The following is a 23,776-nucleotide window of genomic DNA, read 5'->3' as shown; positions in this document are numbered from 1 at the left end:
GGTCACCAAGAACTACATGTACAGGGTCATGAAAAAGCATTTCCTCCCTTCCCGATTTCTTTACATGTTTTAAACTGTAGAACAAATGTTAATATTAGTCAAAGATAATCCAAGGAAAGAAAAACCACAGTTTGGAGTGATGATTTCATCATATAAGGTAAAAAAAAAAAAAGGGGGGGGGGAGAAACAAAGAAGAAAGAAAGCTATCCAAACCTCCTGGCAGGTAATTACCCGTTTCGTTGAATTATGAATTAATTGTGGTTGACCAAATTTTTTGAAACATCCTATCTTTCCTCGATCAAGGTTCTGGCATCCATGGAAGAGTTTCCAGGTGAACAAATAGAAAGGCTTGACTGACATTTGTCCAAAAAGACTGACAAGACAAAAGCTGAACTTTTTGGAAGAATAAACACTGATTCTGATTTTTGGCTTAATTACCATGAATTCTGCTTTCTATCAAAAGATCCTGAATGAGAATTTCCAGCCATCAGTTCATATCCTGAAGCTCAAGCTTACTTGAATTATGGAGCAGGACAATGATCCGAAACACACAAACAAGTCCAGCTCTGAATGTTTCACCAAAACAAAATGAAGGTTTTAGAGTAGCGTAGTCAAAGTCTGGACTTAAATCAGATTGAAAAGTGTTGGCGTGACCTCAAACAGGCTGTTCATTCTTCAAAACCCTCCAATGTGGCTGAATTAAAGAAATTCTGCAGAGACGAGTGATTGCAGTTTAAATGTTTCATTGCTGTTCTTGCTGCCAAGGTTGGCACAACCAGTTATTAGGTGTAGAGGGCAGTTACTTTCTTATATTAAATAGCTTGTTTTCCTTAAGAAATGAAATTAGCATTTTAAAAACTGCATTTTCTATTAACTCGGGTTACGTTTGTCTAATATTAAAATCTGATGATCTGAAACATGTAAATGTTACCAGTATGTCAAATGGGTAAAGACTTTTTTGCTACTCTGTATAAAATTTGATACATAAAAAATAAAATGTGTTACATGTTCCCTCGTTCAGCTGTTGATTGGCGGGGGATCATGATTTCTATTCATGCCTCCTCGATGTGCTTCTGGTGATAATTAGAAAATGTCATCACGACAACAAACCAAACTAGTGAACTTCACTACCAGTAAACAAGCTTTTTTTCCCTCCTTGTTTTCACAATCAGCAGCGCTCTTTCTGTGTTTACACACACATCGAATGTAACATGTAGCAGAGCCTTCTGTGGGGCTTTTCCACAGCCAGCGTTGGAAACATGGGAAATCAGTAACTGCGGTAAAGGAAAATGAGCCAATCTGAACGAGAACGAGAGACAGTTTGCTGCACTTGATAAGCAAATGCACTCAGGAATACATGACAAACATCAGAAACGGCTAACAGCCAGGGACAAATCTTTCTCCTGGGTTTTCATTTTTAATGTGTCAAAAGCAGAAGCTTCATTTTCCTCCAGAAGTACCAAAAGTTCTCAGCTGTTCTCACCCTCATTATTTTGAAATCACCAGATTGCATCATTGTCCCTGGAATAAATAATAAACCTGACTAGAGAAGTCCTCAGTTTTTCTCATTTGACATTCTGGATAATTATTTTGAGACACATTACAGACGTCTTTTTCCTGGGACACTTGGGATTCTGGCAATATAATTTTTTAAAAGACTAGACGGAAGAATCTGCTGCTCGTGTTTATGCCAATTATTTATAGATTTAAAGCTGACAGATTCAATTAACTTGTGTACCAAAAACCATCCTCTCCTGCAATTGAGCTATTTTCAGCTTCAGACGATAAAAATTTATTCATAACTAAATACAAACACTTAGATGTTGTTGACTAAACCGCTCTCAAACAACAAGTGCGTTTCATTTTTGCACATAATAAAGTTAAGAGCAGAATCCTCTCCGTGTGCCGTAACTGAACACAACAGACGTCAACAGAATACAAATCAGGGCGTATTTGATGCTGGAGAACTAAAATCTCTGGGTTTATGATGTTTTTGATCAGCGGTAAGACTGTAAACCTACTTAAACTTAAATATACTTTTATTTATTTTTTATATAGAAACACATACTGTGAGTAACGTGCGTCTGCCACCCACCACATCCTTTATAGCTTGAACTAATTTCCCTAGATGGGGAAAGTTTTTGACACACAATACTTGACAAAGAATATAAACAATCTAATGAAACGAGAAGAACGGCGTGTGTGTCGCTCGTTATGTAGTGATGAACACGCCTGGACGTTATTTGCAGGTGTTGCCGTCATCTGGCTGTGGAAGCGCAGGCTTATTTGTGGCTCCTAGACTTTCTAAAAGTACAATAGAGGTTGAGCCTTCAATTCTCCAGCTACAAGGCTTCCTATACCCACTCTACTAAAGGTTTAAAAGTATAGTCAGGGCTGGATCAGGATGACCCGTAAGCCTTTGCTATGCTGCTGTAGGCTCAGGTTGCTTGGGGACTTAAGATGATGCACTGAGCACTTCTTTACCCCGCTCTTTCCACACCTGATGCTTTTTCTTTTCTTTTCTTTCTTTCTGCATGTTATTAACTTCCCGAGATTAACGTTAACTCTCATGCAGCTTGTGTTTTGTCCTGTTTGTTGTTTTGTGGTCTCTGTGCTCTTCTTTTCCCTTCTCTTTCCCCTAAACCTTCAACCACCTGCACCCCAAAGTTAGCCTGTGTCTGATAGAGGTCTCTTCCTGTCAAAAGGGAGATCTTCCTTACAGCTATCACCTAGAGCTTCCTCATAGGATGTCATTTAGCTGATCGTTTAGCTTTTCACTTACAAACTTATATAAATGAGACTGAATTGAATACATCTGAGCCAATCAAAAGTTCTCATTGTCTTGGTTCGGGGTAGAATGCCTGCTCTATAATAGAAGGTTAAAAAAAATATCCTAATAAATGAGTTATAATGGTACCAAGCCCCTGCAGTGCAGGAAAAGGGAATATTCTACCTCCCACAGCTACTAGAACTACGGAGAAGTTCCTGCAGTCCGAAGTTGACTATAAATGATATATATGGGATCCTCATTACCTTCGGAAAAACATCCATCCACAAGTCCAAGTTTGGCTCAAGGGCTTCAGAAATCCCCGTCTTTCCCATCCACTCCGACATATTTATTTATTTTCCAAAAATCTGTGATCTGTACATTACCTCCTGGTGATTATGCACCGGTGTCATAATGCAATGATGGAGAATGGAGGATTCATGTACAGTAAAAAGGAGTAATCGTGCCATAGACAGTGTCTTAGATATGCATCCTCGAGTAGATCACTGTTACTAACTATACCAATAAATCAGCTCTCACCAGTGCCTCTCTGGCCCCCAGTCAAAGAGCCTGCTCCATAAATCTCATTATCACATATGCAAGAATTCTCAGCGGGCACTGTGACAGTAATCATACATAAGAACAAGTGCTAGTAGTCTAGTCATGAGCAGATGTCCACAGTTTAAACATGCTCATAAGAAAAACGATGAATCAGCTCTTTCTGTGCTCATATTTATTCTTTGGGGTTTCGTTTATTTTATTTTATCTTATTTCACTTTTTGTTTTGTTTATTGTGACTTATGTGCAAAATTATGATCCTGTCTGTTTGAGTGTGGGTTTTTTCCCTTTATTATTTCATATTTCATATATATTCCTGTGTTTCTGATTTAGTTGAAAAGTTAAAAGATTTGATAGCTCAATTAGATTGATGGTAAAGAATCTGTAGGCAGTATAGAATGCAGAAAAAGGGGTTTATGAGATTATTGTCAGGGTGTATGTGTGCCAGATAAAGCAACAAAAATAGCTTAAACCGTGGGAGGTTCAAGTCTTCATACCAAGCTTCAGCAGCTGATTTATAGCTCCAAGTGATTTATTTTTCTTAAGCTGAGTAAATGACAGCTGAGGAATAAATGGCTACATAATATACATTTCCAGCATGGATCATAACCGTGAACGAGATTACCTTTTTTGCCATTACAATTCTTTATTTTAAACAATCGATGTACAGTGTGATCTATTTGAATTGTGGGGGGTTTTTGGGAGCATAGTTGCCAATATTGATTTTAAGCAGTGTTAGCGTTTCTTTTTAGTCACTATAATTGGCCATTGAAAATATCAGCCACAGCTGACTGGAACGTGAAATAGCAGAAAATCAATTGTAAGTAAACAGATTTCCCTGGCAGAGTCGCACTCTGTCTGACCTCAGCAGGATTTATGATTAGACATGTTTTTACGCAGAAAGTGACTTCTTTTCGCTCAGGACGCATCCTTCAGCTCTGTCGGCATTCATCAAACAACTTCAGGCCTTCACCTGTATTTACTCTCCTCTTAAACCGAAGGAAGAAGAAATGAAAAGTGGAAATGAAAAGTTTGACAAGTCGAGCTAAATGCAAATGTTTTTGTTGTTGTTCCCAAAAAGAGAGTGATCCATCATGCAACTGAGTTTTCCTCCAGAAAAAAAAGTTTTTTCTTCTTCTTTTCTTTTAATTCATCCATCTACTATCACGCCTTAGGGTTCTGCACATTGGTGTATTTGTGGCTGCATGTGTGCATGTTTCTGGGTGCCCAGCAAACCATAACTCTCTTTTCTGGCGCATTAATCCATCACAGGCGAACAATATGGATATGGATATGGAAGTGGAATTTGACTACAGAATTTAATAGCTGCGTAGAAGATTTTTCCCCCCCTCGTATTTTTAGCCCGTATGCATTTACCGGTATGAAAGATTACTTTCGTTTCTTTATAAAATATTCAACAGTACTTTAGTAACTTTATAATACTTTACTGTGATATGAATGCGCCATAGAGGGAAAACTGTGTGTGTATGGGAAGCACATTCAAACGCAGAGCAGCTCTCGGAGCAGCATGTAACTGATGCCAGCCATTAACCTCCGTAGGTTAAAAGGACATTAGCAAAGAACACTGTATCATTACTGTATTAAGGCGACGCAAAGTTTGACATCACATCTAATTAGCCCGGCCTGCTACGTTGTAACAGTGCCCTGACTAAGAAAATAAAAGTGAAGGTGTCATTGGAGGTGATAACATGAAGTTGGGGAATGTGAATAGCGTTTATTTAAGATAATACATAGCAATAATAGTTTGGAACAGCTAATAAATACCTTTTTAATTTGCTTCTATTATGGGAGTTTTCCTTTTAAGCTCAACAGAACTCATAAAGAATCGAACCCAAATTAATAAAACCAGACACCTGCAGATGTATCTGCTTCCACTGATGACTTGGCTCAAGCCTTCATATGACAAATTACATAACAAATTATTGCTCCAAATTATGCAGCACTTCGATGTGAGCCAAAGGCGACCAAACAGTGAAGAGCCATTTTATTTATATCAAATAATAATAATTTGATGGATTTATTTGAATCCAGATTAATGTCGTGCACTACAGGGCAGCATTTTTAATTAAGCGATATCACCCTGAAATATCCCCAGCTGATTACCTGTGATTACGAACAAGAGTGTCTTTCTATTAGAAGCTTTCTGGGATTATATGTTTATAAATGTTAAAAAAAAATAGGCATTTATCTAAATATGAAGTCTTAAAGTTATTGCTTTGTTCTGTTAGCAAATTACAGTCATTGTTCTTTTATCACCTAATAAATCAGTGAATTCTGTAAAAATATTCTTTTTTTTTTTTTTTTTTTTTGCATTTTATTTGAATATGAAATAATCCTGTTATAAAAATGGAAAATAATGACAGGTTTTAGCAAGAAAGGTACAATTTTGCACATTAAAAAAGAACAACAACCAAAAAGTGTTGCGTGGTAACACATTTTTTAATGTGTGTCTCACTTTAACCTACAAATGAGCCAAACTTTGAGCTTTGACTTTTGTTTTAGCAGCATGACATTTGTATCGATGGGCATAGCTGACTTGCTGTTTCAAGGTTGCACTTGATGGTGATTGGAAAAGCTCGTCAGAGCACCAAACTCATCTCAGGTCTAGCTTCACATGCCTTTTGACTCTGGCTGGAGTTATAAAATGCTTGAGAGGAAAAGATTTCCCCGTCTGACTCTAAGGACAAGGCCACTGCTTCACTGAATGGCTCTTTACTTTGTTCCCGTCCCTCGTGACCTCTGGTTGCAATTGCAAAGTGAAATGATGATATTTTAAAAGTGCTTAAACTACTGGGTGCAGAGGCACCGTCAAAAGCACAGGATTACCCGCAGAGGCAGGACAGAATCTTTAAATGGTTTTGGCATTTCATTTGATGACACTTAGATGGGCAGAAGTGTTTTCTGCTAACAGTGACTTTGATAGCGTGCGGTTGCGTCTTCGAATTGTACCTTGTGTCTGGTTGATGATAGATTCTGTCTCGAGTGTGCCTTTTTTTTAGGTTTGTTTTCTCACTGTGATAGACAGCGAGGCATTGACACAGAAGAAAGTAGATGCACTGGAACAAACAACAGCACAAAGCACTTTAATCCAAAAGTGGCTTGTCATGGGCTTTATGAGCTTCAGAGAGACAATAAAGCTGTTGTCTATTCTGGACTTAAACGATGTCCCTGTGTCATGTGGGGATGCAATAAAAGCACATCTTTTTCTCTGCAGGTGGAGTCTCCTCTGGCAGTGGATGCAGTATTAGGAGAGGCGGCATTCTCGGTCACAGATGACAAGGTTTCCATCACAGAGCTGCGTGTTCACGCCATTTCAGGCCTGACCCTGTCACTGCAGCCCAGCCCCGGCAACAGCCACACCATGGTGGCCAAGGCAACAGGAATCCAGACACTCGCTGCTCCCAAACAGGTACAGACACGAGTTATCACACAGTGCAGAGTCATTGTGCATTTTTAAACTGCTTTACTGTTAGGTTTAAAATCAAGCCGCAACCTCAGATGAGCCAAAAACGGCAGATTCTCAAAGGGGAAGGAATTCCTAGAGTTCACAGTAAAATTCCCAACTTTACTTCAACTCTTCATCTAGTTCTACGGCTTTACAGAGGTTTCACTTCTTTAAATTGTATCAAGGTCTGCAGTTGTGTCTGAGACTTACGCTGCTTTGAGAGAAAGGTGTGCTCGGTGTCACCTCTACTAATTTGAGTCACCGAACTCTACTTCTCAAGTGCATTTCTAGGGTTGTTAGAGTTTTGCTTTACTGCTGGTTTATTGTGGTTAATTTATTAGAAGCTAATCTAAAAAGGTGTTTCACTCCTGCCGAGTGAAATTCTTCTACCTTCTTTTGTATGTTATGTAACACTAATTAACAGTTATCTACAAATCCCCAAATCCTATAACAACTTTAAGCTGTGATTTAAAAAAAAATAAAAAATCCCCCACAAAAAAAAGAAGAAATGCCACAATGATGCTGAAGTAAACAATGCCAAGTCTTTTCCATTTCACTGAAAAATTCATCCTAATTGGAGGCTGGCTGAAAAATGACCCTCGCTGCAGATGTTTGGTGTTGTTGGTCTTGTGGTATACGCAATTTTCCTGGATCATTTCTAATTCAGAGCTTACAAAAACAAACAAAATACCAACACACAAGTCAGCATGTCCACATGCAGTCCAATTAAACTGGCATGGCAACAGGACTGTGCTCAATTTTAAAATCTGTATTTTAGGTACATATTAACTCATCGGAAAAAACAAGATAGTACACACTCTTATTTAAGGTCTGAATATAATACCAAAACCATTTGAGTATTCCCATTACCAACAGCTTAATTCAGTAGCTCAGTAGGAGCCTGGATTATGTGCTACTGACTAACACCTAGCTCTTACCATTTTCCTTATTTATGTATCCAGTCTGGTGATATTAAGTTTACTTGTAAATATCATCAACTTACTGCATTTAGACATGAAGACATGCACAACATAACCTGCTGAAGTTCAAACCGAGCATCAGAAAAGGGAAGAAAGGTGATTTAAGGGCTGTTTATCTGTTGGGATTTTCCACCCAACCGTCTCTGGTGTTTGCAGAGAATGGTCTAAAAAAGAGAAAATATTCAGTGAACAGCAGTTCTCTGGGTGACAATACTTTCATTTTCACCAAAGCTCAGAGGAGAATAGCGAGACTGCTTCAAGCTGATAGGAATGCAACAGTAATTTAAATAGCTGGTAGTTACAACCGAGGTATTCTAAAGAGCATCTCTGAATGCACAACGCTTTGAACCTTGAAGCCGGGGTACAGCAGCAGAAAACTACAGCAGGTGCCACTCCTGTCAGCTAAGAGCAGGAAACTGAGGCTACGATTCACAAGACTCAACAAAATTGGACAACAGACGATTAGAAAAGCATTTCCTGGTCTGATAAAACTCAACTTTCAGACCCTGCCATCTGCGACTTTCAGATGGCAGGGTCAGAATTTGGCATAGGCAACACGAAACCATGGATCTGTTCTGCCTTGTATCAACAGTTCAGGCTGGTGATGTTGGCATAATGCTCTCAGGCATATTTTCTTGCCACACTTTGGACCCTTTAGTGCCAATATAGCATCTTTTAAACAGCACAGCCTTTCTAAATATTGTTGCCGACCATGTTCATGTCTTTATGACCACAATCTGTCTGTCTTCTGATGGCTGTCACCAGCCATGTCACAAAGTTCACATCATCTCAAACTAATTTCTTGGACATTTCAGTGAATTCACTGTATTCAAACATATGGAAGCCTGCTTCCGCCCCCAAAAAAAAGTATCCATAACTTGAACTTTCAAGTTATTTTCTCGAAATTTCGACTTATTAACTCGAAATTTTGAGAACAGTGACTCAAAATTTTGAGTTAGCTCTGCCAATTAGTAATCTACGTGAATGACGTCATTTTCTTGTTACCCAGAAGGATATGGCGCAGAGGAACGCGCACTCAAAACTGGATCGCAACAAATTGGCGATAGTAACGCCATGTGATTCAGCTAATAACAAAAGGATTTCATCAGTTGTGAAGCCACGCTGAAAATACTCAGCAATTTGTGCATTCATGACTGGCCGTAATACTGGTAGCTTAGCTATAGCATTTGTAGCTGAGGACTTCAGCTTCCGGGTAACAAGGAAATGACGTAATTCACGTAGATTACTGATTGGCAGCGCTAACTCGAAATTTTTCTCAAAATTTTGAGTTAATAAGTCAAAACTTTGAGAAAATAACTCAAAATATTGAGTTATGGATAATAATTTTTTTTTTTTTTTTTTTTTTTTTTTTATGGCAGAAACGAGCTTCCATACAAATAGCCTCCACAGTCACCAGATCTCAATCAAACGCTGTCAGTCAAGCATCTTCGGGATATGGTGGAATAGGAGAGTCACATCATGGATGTGCAGCAAACAACTACAGCAACTGTGTGGTGCTATCATGTCAATGTGGATCATCTACACCATGAAGAATTTAAAAAACAGGAGTCTAATCCAGTACAACTGAGGTGCACTTTATAAAATGTCCAATGAGTGGACATCAGTCAGGAGGTACTAGTTTGATTTTTGAACAAAATGTCGCCAGTTTGATGCAGGTTTAACACGCAACATAGACAACAAAACCATTTCTATGCTAGATTTTTTAAACTGAACCCAGCATTGTTAGCAAGGGCACCATGTGAGGGCAGCTGCAGAGAACTAATAAGTATCTTTGGTTAGAGCAGGGCGATATGGCCAAAAATATTTATCACAATATATATTTGAAAATTTGCGACAACGATATAACCGACGATATAATTGATGCGAGACAAAATACAACTCCACAACATTACTAGCGCAAAAAGACAACCTTCCATTTATTTTCACTTAAACAAGAAGCTGGTTTTTATGTACATTAAAGCTTTATAAAAATGTAACAGTGCAAATGCAAATTCCTTGCTGAAAGTTTAACCAAAAGGCATTTCCAGTAGAAATGGGCTGACATATCCTGAGCATAACCATGTATAATATCCACTGAAGTTAAAAAGAGGTGCAGTACGCATTTTTCGGACCATAAGGTGCACGGGATTATAAGGCACATTAAGCGAAACAAAGCAGTCAGATAAATCAAACTTTATTAAACTCATCCTTCTTGCTTCCTCCACTTCTGTACCATTGATTCATTAATGTTGAATTCTCTGGCAGCTGCTCTATTCCCATGTTGTTGCAGTATATTAATAACTAACCTCGTATTGTGGATGGATTATCTCAGTTGTTCTCCTGACTGAAGTTTGGTCCGTTTACAGCATCCTGCCATGCGATTGCATTTGTCTCTAACCATGAAGAACCTTCACGTTAACTTTTATAAGTGGAAAAGTGTTAGTGTTCGTCCTCCAGCTTCACTGTTTATGTTATGCTAACATAGCTGTGTCGCTAGCGATCACGTAGCACATCATTATATACCAGCTAGCCCAACTTCAGTAACCCTACAAACGTCACTGCTGTTTAGTTTCCTGTCTTCATTTATGTTGGAAGTGATAGCAGAGCTGTACGTTTGAATTTTTTCAGAAATCTCTCAGTCAGAACATGCAATATCATGCTTAGGTAACTAGCGAAACTAGCGAGCTAACTTCCGCTAGCTTCCTGCTAACTTCTAACTCCGTTAAATGTAATAACTTTTGTTTTCATGGATGCCTGGAAGTTAAACTTTATAGTTACACCTGGTAAAGCAGCAATGCTGATCGTTTTATTAAAGATGAAAGAATTTAGACAGTTTTTAACTCTAAGTGATGCTGCAGTGTTGTTTGACCTGAAGCATACAGAGTTTAGGACCCAGATTACTCCCAGATTTAAGAGCATCTTAGTCCGACAAATACGACAATAACAACGGCCGCTTGCATGTTCTGCAAAAAAATGTGCTTTGTCGTGTATCTGACGGACAAACACCAAACCAGTTGCACCATTTTTACAAACCAATTCTGGTTCATCTGTTTCACTCAACAATCGGCCATGTGCGTATGAAAACAAAGGCACTGCGCATGCGCGTTTTACTCCCATTCTATCGCGATATTTCATTTTCCTATCGTTGCCTAACATTATACCGGTATTACCGTGAACGGTATAATATGGCCCAGCCCTATCTTTGGTCCCATTATATATTACAAAACTGCATATTAGCCAAGCCTGGCAAAACACTTCTGATACGTCCAAATACATTTCCCAAAATGGGTTTTATTGCTCAAGTGAAAAGCACGAAGATGCCTGTGTAAGAGGGGGAAAGTCTTTGCCACTGTTTCTTCACACGGGAGCAAGAGTCTCTGCAATTCTAAGCTAAGAATTAATTGGCAGCCCTGCTTCACCTCGGGAGAAATGTGTGTATGTGTGCGTCTGACTCGTTTTCCCGCTTTGCCCTTTCTCTGGCCTGCAAGTTGCTAAAAACGCAACGACAACCACATCAGGCATCAGTGAGAGAGAAGCGAGCATTAAATTCCAATTCTTCTTGCTTTCCGCTTCTTGGCCACCTTGAAATTTAATTATTGTAATGTATTGTCCTAAGTGCTCTCCAAGGCCGGGCCATAAAAGGCAGCCAATTCCTCTGCCGGCAAAGCTCTCAGAGGACTACTGGAGCTATTTCAAGCCATTTGATTCCGTTTCACAGGAAAACTTACTAAATGTCCTCTATTACTCCAGAAATGAATGAAACACATAAACTATGTATGGAGCGAGTTGGACAATCAAGGTCTCTTTGCATTATTCTGTTCCACATGACAAAGTTAAATCCTCTTTGAACTGAAAGGCTTCAGCGTTTAAGGGATCTTTGTAAACCACTCCTGTTGCTGTTGTTGCTGCGTAGCGAAAAAGTACACATCGCACTTCTGCAACCTTAAATTGATGCAAATGTCACGGAATAATATTTGCACTGCTTATGCATATTTTATAATCCAAGCTGTTCATGTTGCGTTTACATCCATATATATATATTTCTAGATGCCACAAAATAAAAACTTGAGAAAGTTACTTTACTATCATCCATATTGGTAGCTTTAATTCATATCGTGTTGTTCAGATGAAAGAGTTTTGCTTACTATTGCTATACCCACATGTCAGTTCTGAGAAAACACAGAAACACCGTTAAAATTCTTTCTCCACTAAAGTGATGAGTGTAGTTATTCTCCTAGCTGTTACAATCAAGGGCAAAGGCATCCATGCAAAGGAGAACTGAGGTTGAACAGAGGACATGAATTTTTGACAGTGGAGTGTTTTTTCAAATAAAACATGGCAAGCTGCTCACTTACTTTCATCTCAGAAATTCATGAAAAAAGTAATTCTAAAACAGCTGGGTGATCATCTGCAGAGGAATGGTTTATTTGAGGAGTTTCAGTCAGGGTTTAGAGTGCAGCACAGCACAGAAACGGCACCAGTGAAAGTTATGAATGATCTTCTTATGACCTCTGACTGTGGACTCATCTCTATGATCGTTTTGCTAGATCTCAGTGCAGCGTTGACCACAATATTTTACTACAGAGATTAGAACATAACTTTGGTTTTAAATGAATAATAAATAAACTGCACCGGTTTGAATTGTTTGTATCTAATAGACTTTAGTTTGTTCATGTAAATGGGAAATCTCCATGACTAACATCAAAGTTAGTCATGGAGTTCCACAGGATTCTGTGCTGAGACCAATACTTTTTACATTATAATTGCATCGCTTAGGCAATACTATTAGAAAACGCTAATAGTACTGCATTGCATATTGCAGGTGATACCCAGCTTTATTTATTCATGAAGCCAGATGATACAAATAAGCTAGTTAAACTACAGGCATGTCTTAAAGACATAAAGACTTGGATGACCTCTAATTTCCTGCTTCTAAATTCAGACAAAACTGAGGTTATCGCAGCGGTCCCCAACCTTTTTTGCGCCACGGACCGGTTTAATATCAGACAATATTTTCACGGACCGGCCTTTAAGGTGTCGCGGATAAATACAACAAAATAAAATGATACGACCAAGACAAAAACTGTGTTATTTTGTAAATATAATAATAAACACGAATTCACTGTGTAATTGTGTAATTTTATTAGCAGCATTGTCCTGAAATGAGTCAACAAAATTGAGAGTAACATCCTCCTCTCTGCCCCTTAATGCTCTCTGGTCACTATGGTAACGTGTAAGCATCTCTTTCAAAATAAGACGCACAACTACAACGCGGGAAAAGACCCAGGGAAATGGAGTTAATGATAAAAACCCTGAAAACCATAAATTTCACACTGGAGCTTCAACTCTAGTGGTCCCCCCGGGGGTTGACCAGGTCCGGGTTGGGGGCCGCTAGGTTATTGTACTTGACTATCTTATAAAGATGGTGTCTAGCCCAATACTTTGTCTTGATAGCATTATCGTGTCATCCAGTAGCTATGTGAAGAGTCATTTTTTACCATAATATGTCCTTCAGAAAGGAAATGATACAAATATGTAGGACTTTCATTTACACAATATCTCTTTGGATTAGCAACATCCTGTCTCAAATTTTGTCTCAAAATCCTGTCTTGAATAATCAGGCCCCATCTTACCTTAAAGACTCCACAGTATCACCCCAATAGTGTACTTTGCTGTCAGACTGCTTTTGCTTTTGGTTCTTAGAGTTTCCTAAAGTAGAATAGGAGGCATATATTACACAAATATTAGTTTACACAGTTTATGTTTATGTCTGAGCCACTTAGGACTGCATGATGAATTTTTAAAGGTGAATAATGTTAATGAAAATGTCGACAGGTAGAATGACACCCGAATAGCACATTAAAGGACCCTAAACCAATCTGTTAGAGGCTTGGACCAAACATAGGGTTGATATTTCCCTACTTGATTCCCTCCATTCTTTCGAACCAAAAACATCTTTTTTCCTTCTGTGCATTTGTTCTGCACCTACAAACAAAATCTTCCCTCTCTGTCAGTTTTTCCTAATGGTTGGTTCCTGATGTTTAGGCAAGCTGTGAACAAAAGGGACTGTCAGATGCATCCTTGATTACACGGACACCAATGTTGTGGTTTATTCTGCAGCAGATGAATGTTGTCAGGTAACTGCCGTGTTGGCAGTGGCACCCGGGCTTTTTATCCAATTTCTCTATAGGGGAGAGCAGACAGTGAAGAGTGATAGAAAATACAAAAATAAAACCAACACAAGAAGCAAACACAAAGAGACGGACTCATCATTTGCAGCGCACACCACTGCTGTTTGCGCCTCATCTGTCTGTGCTGCCAAACGAACCTGCGTTGTAGCCTTCAGGACAACACAGTCATTTCTCTGCCACCCCTTCCTCCTCTGTGCTCGCAAGTGGTTCGCTTGTGTGCACATCAGAGGCAGGCCGTTTTGTGTGCATGTCGAGGCTTGTACTGAGCAAGGGGCACTGCGGATGCTCACAAATGCTCTGGAGATTTAGGAATTAGAGCAAGTCCAGGACTTCAAAGGCTCAGTTGGGAACAGGCATTCAAATCACGATCAATGCCGTGAAATAACAGGAACCGAACTGTTTAAATATTCTTTGGTGAGGAATAAACATCTACAGAATGGGTTATTGTTTTATCAAAATTATACCTTTGCTTCACCTTGGCCATCAGTCGTCTCTCATCTTGATAAGCGTTGTTATTAACCCATAAATAAAGGGTCATCCTGCTATTACTCATAATAGTATTTAACAAATGCAAGTACTTCACACAAAATAAATGGATTTTCTGTATTTGGTAAAACTAACACATAGCATCATCATTATCTTACATTTATTTCTGCTTGAGATTTACAAAAATCTTTTTGCTTTGTTTTTTCAGTGGATCTATTACGTTCATTCCCAACGTTTTGTTTTGTGTCGGACTCTAATTTTCAAAATAAACCTTGTTTATTTCACACTGGGTGTTGGTGCAGCTCCCCAATCCGTCCACTGCCTGTAACAAGCTGTTATATAGAGAAGCTTGTTTCCACTGCTAAATATATAAATAAGTACATTTATATTTTGAGGGACATTTTGAGATAATAAAAGTTTGACTTGTCTCTGCTGGGCAGAAATGTGCTTCCACAGTTTTAGCTCGTCTCCCATTAAGGATGCTGTCTTCTGATTGGCTGAGTGGGGTACTGTGCTGACAGTTGATGACTAATATGACCATATTAGGGATAACTGTTCTTTATTGCATCGTACAGATGCAGGAGTTGAAAATTTGTGTTTAGAGCAGTCTGAAATCTGTCGAATGGCTACAAGTGGGGACATAAACTGACCTCAACATTTGAACTTGGGGTGTATTTAATATAAGCATCCATCATTGCTTAGTGTGTATAGATATTACCCAAAAGAAGGAAAAACACAGTACGTGTAAGAATAACCATAGCTGTTTCTTAATATGTAAAGTAAGTGCAGCTTGTTTATTGATTTTGGTGCAGTTTTTTATGTTCTTCACTTACTTTCTCCTGACATATTCATCGCGTTGAAATAATTAGAATAACTTTTCTTTGTTTTTCTCATGAACCACAAGTCAAATTACATTCTCAATGGAAAAAAAAAATCTTGATTTCAGATTTTTTTTTTTGTGATCAGGGCATTTGATGCATTTTCAGAAGTGACATTTTGATACTGAAACAAGAAAAAGTTAATTTCTAGAAATTTAAAATGCATTTCTCTGTTTTTCTCTGACAGGAGGCCAGCTTGTCTGTCTGGATGCTTTTTAGTGACAACACAGCCGCCACTCTGACTTACTTTGATCCCAAAGACTACAACCTCAATGCCTCCACATTGGATGACAAAGTTGTGTCAGTAACCCAGGAGCCTCAGCAACGCTGGCCTGTGGTGGTGGCAGAAGGAGAAGGATCTGGCGAGATGGTGCGTGTGGAGATGACCATCTGTGAGGCCTGCCAGAAGACCAAACGCAAAAGCGTCATCGCATCTGCTGCAGTTTATGTCAAGGTCCGCTTTGGCCCCGAGGAGGACTCTGAGGAAGAGGCGACCACGGAGGGGGAGATTGAGCTGGCACCCGTCACCAGGCGTCCAATCGTCGATCCGAACATTAGTGGACGAATTTATGAGACATCTAACGAGCAGCCTGCCAGTGTTCCCATTGATTACACCAATTTACCTACTATGAGTATCCAAGAGGAACCGACTGAGGGTGAAGAAGAGGAGGAGGAAGACTTTGTGCATTCGCCTCGCAACATGACTGACCTTGAGATTGGCATGTACGCTTTACTGGGAGTCTTCTGCCTGGCCATTTTAGTCTTTCTCATCAACTGCATTGTCTTTGTGCTTAAATACCGCCATAAGCGGATCCCACCTGAGGGTCAGGCCAACATGGATCACTCCCACCACTGGGTGTTCCTGGGAAACGGCCAGCCGCTGAGGGCCCAGTGTGATCTGTCACCACAGCAAGTGGAAAGTCCCACTAACCCTCTGGAGGGCGTACAGACTTGTTGCCACGGGGACCACCACAGCAGTGGCAGTTCCCAGACTAGCGTTCAAAGCCAGGTACACGGAAGGGGCGACGGCAGCTCTGGGGGCTCTACAAAGGAGAACGGCGAGGATGCCAGTTCACCCACCTCTAAGCGCAAGCGAGTCAAGTTCACCACTTTTACCACCCTTCCCACAGAGGAGCTGCCCTATAACTCCATCCCGATAGCAGATGAAGAGGACATTCAGTGGGTTTGCCAGGATATGGGCTTTCAAGACCCAGAGGAACTGCACGATTACATGCGCAGAATAAAAGAAATAGCCTGAGATACGAGGTGCAGCGTCGAGCCCCACTCTCGGCTTTCTAAGAAGAACGTTCCTTTCTATTTTTCTCTTTTACACCTAAGTGAAAGATAATTTTTTCACAGACTAAAAGGTCAACTGTTGTTTTGGTTAGTTTCTTTTAGTTTGCACAGTGCTGTAATCTCATACACGCTCACACAGAGGAGGACGCGAGGAAGCCAAAGACCTGACCAGAGGATCTCGATTGCTAGAGAAATCTGTAAATCTTGGCTTTTGCAAACCTGTTTCACTGGGAAGCCGAGCCATGGGCGACGAGAGAGCTGCTGCGGCTCTCTTATTTTCAGGATCTGATTTCAATGAAAGCCTGATACGGACAGGTGTATGGTACCGGTCGTGGCTCGGTGGGACTCTGCAGTACTGTACCTATTCCAAACAAAGAGGCCTTTGATGAGTAAATAACTGTCAAAGACTCTCATGAAAGCTATGTTTTAAAAAAAATCATATTTTTTCTTTTGTTTTTTTGTTTTTCGCCAAAGTAGGAAAAGCGTTCTTTTAACGGTAAAACGTTCTTCATAGTTGTTGTTGGTGCGGCACACTCATGATTTGTACTCATGTTCATTCCTTACATTTTTCTACATTTCATAGGTAGTCAAAAGCAGTGCCCTACTACTACTAGTCCTCATGGTCCTGAACAAATCTTAATGCCTTATAATAAAAAAAATGGTCACAGTTCACTCGTATATCAGCGCGGACACCCTGTTTTCTCACAATGGCTAGAGCCAGTGTAGTAAGAGCTACTATGTAAAATACTACGACTGCTCTCCAGCATGAGGAATAAATACAAAGAGCTTGTGCATTGCGAGGATCTCTAACAGTCTTTGCATGGAAGGGGATCGTGAGGCACAATCAGCAACTTTTTTTCCAAATTTGTAAATGTTTATATTGTAATTATATAATCATTCATACACATAACTAAACTGAATATGTTATCATGCATTACACGCATGCCATGCCATTCCAGGCCAGGCCAGGCCAGGCTTACATACATGCAGACATTCCTCTCTAGTATATGTATATATTGCATCGAGCTGGAGCCAGTTCCAGCTCGAACATTCGACAAGCTGCTTACTCCAAGGTATACAAGTGGAAGCTGGTTGAAGTCTTGAATATTTTATAGTCTTGTGGTGGGCTGAAGGTTCCCCTCGGTAATGTTACAACAGAACTGTAGATTTTTATTAAATGGTATCACATCTGACTGTTGAACGAGGTGATTTGCTATGCATCAGACTTGTAATAGATTCCAATCTTTTGATGATTTACTTCCCTTCCCCAAGTTTGGCTGGCCCTCCAGCCTTTTGGAAAAATAATAAAAAGAATAACTTCTAATGGAAACATTCTCACTGAGCACAAGATCCTCTAAACTCTGCAGGAAACGCCATCCATCCTTAAAGAAGGTTACGGAATAAATCATTGATTCTCTTCCATCATTTAAGTCATGACCATCTCATGCTGTCACACTGTTTTCAGACACACCTTTATGTGGGCCCTGTTTCGATTCTCTATTCCGGTGAACTTGTGTGTAGAGGTCACAAATTTACTTCAAATATGAACGGTGCCAGAGCGTAGTAGCTTTTGCGGGGAAAATGCTAAATGTGCTTCTGTTACTCCAGCTGTGAGGATGATATGGGTGCGGGTGTGAGATCATGTAAATGTACCTCAGGCTTTACTGACAAATCAAAGCGGTTGAAATCAACACAGCCTAAGTGTTGTTGTGCAGAAGTGTTAATTGCTGTCTTTTAAATGTTTACTGACGTGGCTTTCAGGTAAGCTCAAGCAGAAAAAATGAAAGCTCTGGAGAGTTAAGCGTAAAATATCTGAAGACTGAAAACGTCGCCAGGCAGAAAGATGCATAGTAACCAGGAGCAGGGCTGATAGTATTTTTAATTACACTTGCCCTGTTAGCTTGTCTGCTTTATAGTACTTAGAGAGAATAACTAGAGACGACTTTAAAGGTTGATGTTATTCCAGCTCTGATCTCACATAAAATAAGTTCTTTTCAGGACTAATGAGACAAGCAGATTTGAAAAATGGCTTTCCATGTAACTCTGCTTAACTTCTGTAGTGTGCATCTAAGGGCTTGGAGTTTTCTTTTGTGTTAACTGTCTAATTTGGATCCTGCAAATAAGCAAACAAATGTGACATGCTTCTTTTTGTGACTCTATTTGTCACTCAAAATGTATTTTGTTGCCATTTTACCGCCTTTAAGACCCTGGAAAGGGTCTGGGTAAAGACCCAATCCAGAATTCCTCTCACTGTGGCAGCTGTTATGCAATACCAGCTTCTTCAGATGAAAATATAGAATTAAAGACATACTTTATCTGTACTTTAAAAATTTCACTGATTGACAATCTGAAGACACGGTCACTCGTAGCAAATACAAAAGCTGTTACTTTATTTCCCATTGGAAAACCACATGTTTCAACACTCAATGTGACTACCTACCAGCAGCTGGATTAATCCTTTCAAGGGGCCAGTTCACCGCAAAATAAATACAAAGACATATTTTAAAATATATGGTATGTGGTATTTCCAGGTATAGAGGTATCAGCAGGAGCATTGTTCTCCTTCTCTTGAATATAATGAAACCAGATGGCTCTTGTCTTGAGGCGCTCAAGGTTGTTAAAACCTCAACAGCAATGTCTGTTTCAGAAATCCTGAACCAGTTCCTTGAAAAAACCTCTACAAACCTCGCTTGGAGCGATTTCTTCTTTAAACTGTTTTCTTTCTACTGTCTGCAAACACTAAAAACGAAGCGTGCAGCTTGTTAACATTGCAGCTCAGCTGTAAATGAAGGCTTGACGCTATTTATGTTGTTTACATGATGTCACTCTGTCACTAGGGTGTGCATCGTGTCATGGGTAGATTGATGCTTTCTCCTGCACTGTGTTATGGTTGGAGGGTGTAGTTGGGTGAAGAGAAAATAGTTCCTGCTGTACATGTAAGTGCTCACCACAAGGTTTGTGGATCGCTTTGTGTAATCAGGTCATGATCTATGTGATGAGAGCTTTTTTTTTTTTCTATAAAACTGGGAAAATCCCAAAAAAATGACATGATTAAATATCACTACAACCCAGAGGTTTAGTGTAGGGTGAACTGTCCCTTTAATTCTTGTCTGAAAGTGGGCGTGAGATTATTTCTCATCACTAAACTGTACTTTTCCATATATTACTTGTATATAGACCCACAGCTGATCTACATAAATCCTGGATTGGGACTTTAAGGGTTTGATTTGCTGCATGCCCTCTCTGTGTTCCATGTGGTTGAAAAGAATAATGACCAATTCTGGTTTTAATAATTTTTAAATCTGTGTTATCGGCTACAAACGAGACGACGGTCCAAGCCCGACCTCCTTCAGCTACGACATCGACATGTTTTCCTGTGAACTAGAGAGAAAAATCAGTTTGAGTTTTGACTTCAAATGACGGTCTCTCAGGATGAATGTAGAATTCCTAACTAAGCCTGGTTCTTTTGTGATTAGTGTTAACCTGGTTAGTCTGATCTGGTGACTTTACAGATTAAGTGTCTAATAGCAGCTTCGGTTTTCACACGTTTCTTCCCCTCCTCGCTGACGTACTCACACAGTATTTAATACATTATTTTTATTATGATTTTTACATCCTCCAGTCCCTTCCTGCTTTGGCAAAGTGTAGATATTGCTCATTTTGTATCTTCTTCAAGCTGCTAATAGAAACTTAGACTGCTTATAACATGTAAATGAAGATTTTGAATTGTATCCCCACCCTCACCCCCGCCCATGGTGAAATGTGCACAACGTGCACGGCTCGGTTGGCTGTGCCAAGTAACCACCACACTGACTATAATATTGTAATGTACAGAGCACTGTTAAATTTCCTGTATTCTCTTGAAAGCAAACCCTTGTATTTTCCCGTTATATGTAAAGTACTAAAGAAAATGCAATACACAAATGGCAGTGTCGTCTTTACTTTGCTTTCCATTGTTAACACGAGTGGGAATTTTTTCATCATCTTACATGTTTTTGGCACGATGTGTGCTCCGTGTCAGCGTGAGTTATGTCAAGAATTCAGCCTCAGTAGCTTCATATATGAAGGGACGCGCTGACCTTGAAGGATTTTGGCTCATTGGGTGCCTAATATCTCACAGGGGGACCTGATTTATACAGCATGTGAAAGTAATGGTGTTACGCACTTTTTTGGAAGTTATTATTTGTTTATGCCGATTTAAAATTCAAACCTCTTTTTATCTTACGGGTAACAGATCCATTCAAGGGCAAGGATGTGGAGACAAAAGACGAGGTTAATTTAAAGCGACTGCTCTTTTCTTTGCGGTTTTTGTATTTTAATGATGCATCGTCTCCTAGTGCGCGTCTGCCCGTGTGTCCCTGATAGAGAGTCCAGCTTATACTTGAAGGTTATATATCAGTGCTTTTCACCCTGCCCTCAGCTGTGTGCATCTCCCGCAGCAGCAAGAAGCTTCTGCAGAGGTGGGTATAGAAACCTACTGTAGTGTGTTTCGTCTCATCCAGCGGCTCCCATCCATTAAAATCCATACTTGGAGGTGTTTACTCAAAGTCTGGAGTGTTTACTCCTTTAGTTCACTTCACTTGGGCAGCTGAGATCAAAGCCCTTTGAACTCAGGTGAGACGCAGGTCGTTAGAGAGCAGTAAGTGGGGTTTTGGAACTTGGGATATGGATGCTGACTTCGGATCGTTGGAAGCAAATGAATGCACGATACAGCGGAATACGCTCCACACTAAATGGATCTTTATATATCTGAGTCATACCAAATATTTTCAGCTGCTACTGCTGATCAAATATGAGTCAGTTGTGTCTGGTTCTGGGTTTTCTTTTAGGTGTAGGTGTGAAAAATGTATAAAAATCTATATAGAGAGAAAAGTGTGTATCAAAGTATGCCGATTCAAATGGTTGATTAGCTGGAGTTTATGAGCTCTTATGCATCCAAAGCTTAAATTGTCCTTATATGCGTTTCATTTTAGGATCAGCTTTAACATCTCTGAAGGACTTTTATTACAAATAAACTGTGTTTACATTGATCTGATTCACACAGCACAAACATTTGTCACATCAAGTGATGCCACAATAATAAAACGACGGGTCGTGTTTATCGTCATCCCATTTGCACCTTCTCCAGATTCTCATAACAGATTCAAAGGAACCTCTTACAAAGCATAAATACATTTTTAAGGAGAAAACGCAGCCCACTCTCGGAGGTGCTGCCACACTGAATCCATTTGCGTCTGTGAGACTGAGTGCCCGAGGCGTCTGGGCTCTGGTGAGCAGTGGCCTCTCTGCAGCTGTCAGCAGCTTCTATAATCGTCCACCATACAGTGCGGGGCAATATGTGTTAACTTGCTGTATCTCACCTTTTGGTGATTGAAATCTATTATGTGTTTATAATAAAAATAGCATGAAGTACTATTAATACACATCTGACGCACCCCAGACATGGAAAATGTGACAAAGAAAATTAATCTGCTTTTCACTTAAATAACAGAAAGCTTTACCCGAGAGTCCTGTGGAAAAATGAGCATACCCACGATTCAGTACCTTCTAGAACCACACTTAGCAATAACATCAAGTAATTGTTTACTGTATGACTTTATCAGTCTCTAATGTTGTTGTGGACGAACTTTGGCCCACTTTGCTTTATAATGTTACTGCAGCTCATGCATTTATATATAACCTTCCACAGGTTTTCAATCGGGTTGAGGTCTGGAGTCCCATGGCTGAGGAACAAGCCCAAATCGTCGCCACACCACCACCATGCTTCACAGTTGGCATAATACAAGTGCATTATTCTTGCAGTTTTTCAAATCTTTAGCCATGCTGCCGTGTTCTTTTTAGAAAGAAGAGGCTTTCTTCATACAAGCCACACTTATTCAGGCTTTTTCTAACAGACCGTCGTGAACTTTAACATTTAACATGCTAACTGAGGGCTTAGGTGTAGCTCTACATGGTCTGACCGTGGGGTGAATTTGTTAGAACATCCGCTGCTGAAAAGATTATGGCACCTTGTTAACACACACCTGAATGCTTCAGAGCAGCAACCTGCCAACATTTTTATTATATAGAGGTGCTCATGCTTACTCATGATCACCTGATCAGGTGCATTTGATCAGTGGCTCTATTTACGCTCTTAATTCCCAGGGAAGCAGGAAGGGTGTGCTTTTTTGCAGGCTTGCATAGAGTCCTGTGGAAACTGTCTTGTTCACATGACTGTATATAGCAATGATGCTCAAATAAATCATTGCCAAAGTTTCAAATCATCAGTGTAAATAATCCCTGTGAGGCCTTCCGGCTGCTCAGTTTTGGATTTGTATAATTTCACCGAGAGCCAGTTTCCCCAACATGGTCATGTTGGGCACACAGCTCTGGCTGTGAGCACACAAGCTCCACCGATTGGTTGCTCAAATCTTTTGCCTGCACTCAGAAGAAAGCTGGGTGAGAGGGAGAAGGTTAAATCAGACCGAGGATGAAATAAGGGGCTGCAGGAAGGCTCAAGATGAAATAAATAAGAATTATTTTGAAGCATGACTCATGAAAAGCTACTTTAGTCCAAGAATACAAATACGGAGCTGGAAATGAACAGAGCACGTCCACTTTAAATAGTTCATCATCAACAATATGATGCTAACTCCTCAGCCTTTTTTAACAAACTGCAACAGTTTTGTAATATTCTTCTTTTTCACTGCCAGCAAATTGTTTTATACAACACATGAAGTGATCGTAAGAATTACTTCCTATTTTTCACCATGATGGTGATGGTGATGGATTGTTGCAGCATTAAACGTCAGTAAATCATGTTCTTGGGGTTAAATAACACATCCCCTCTATTTATTTATTTATTACTGAGTCAGTCACACATAAGTACTTAATGCCAGGTAAGTACACTATTTGCTGTTTTTGAGTAAAATTGGACAAAAAACTGTCATCGTTACCTCTAGGAAAAATAAAGCTACATATTTTGTGACTGAGAGCTGTAGGTAAGCAGGAAATGATATTATTCATGTGTGTTTTTACTATTTTTTTCAGAATTTACAGTCAGTCAGGAGAAATATGGCAGCACAGTCTCTCAAAATATCTTTGCACATACATGCGTTTTCAGATTTCAGCTTTAAGTAATGAGTTTAATGACGTGCACTTCAGACTAATAAACA

General features: G+C 39.7%; 1 protein-coding gene across 2 annotated transcripts in view; it reads left to right on the top strand.

Annotated features, from left to right (window-relative positions):
• Positions 1-20,546, top strand: part of tmem132e (transmembrane protein 132E) — a 422,770-nt gene extending 402,224 nt beyond the window's left edge. For both annotated transcript variants that reach the window (XM_004551162.3, XM_004551161.3), the window contains exons 8-9: positions 6,561-6,755; positions 15,514-20,546. In XM_004551162.3, coding sequence (XP_004551219.3) covers positions 6,561-6,755; positions 15,514-16,584 — 1,266 coding nt within the window. In that variant the 3' untranslated portion in view covers positions 16,585-20,546. The remainder of the gene's footprint in view (positions 1-6,560; positions 6,756-15,513) is intronic.
• Positions 20,547-23,776: the final 3,230 nt, after the last annotated feature.

This window comes from Maylandia zebra, linkage group LG10 (genome assembly GCF_041146795.1).
Source record: "Maylandia zebra isolate NMK-2024a linkage group LG10, Mzebra_GT3a, whole genome shotgun sequence".
NCBI lineage: Eukaryota > Metazoa > Chordata > Actinopteri > Cichliformes > Cichlidae > Maylandia > Maylandia zebra.
This window is presented reverse-complemented; position numbering and strand designations above follow the sequence as displayed.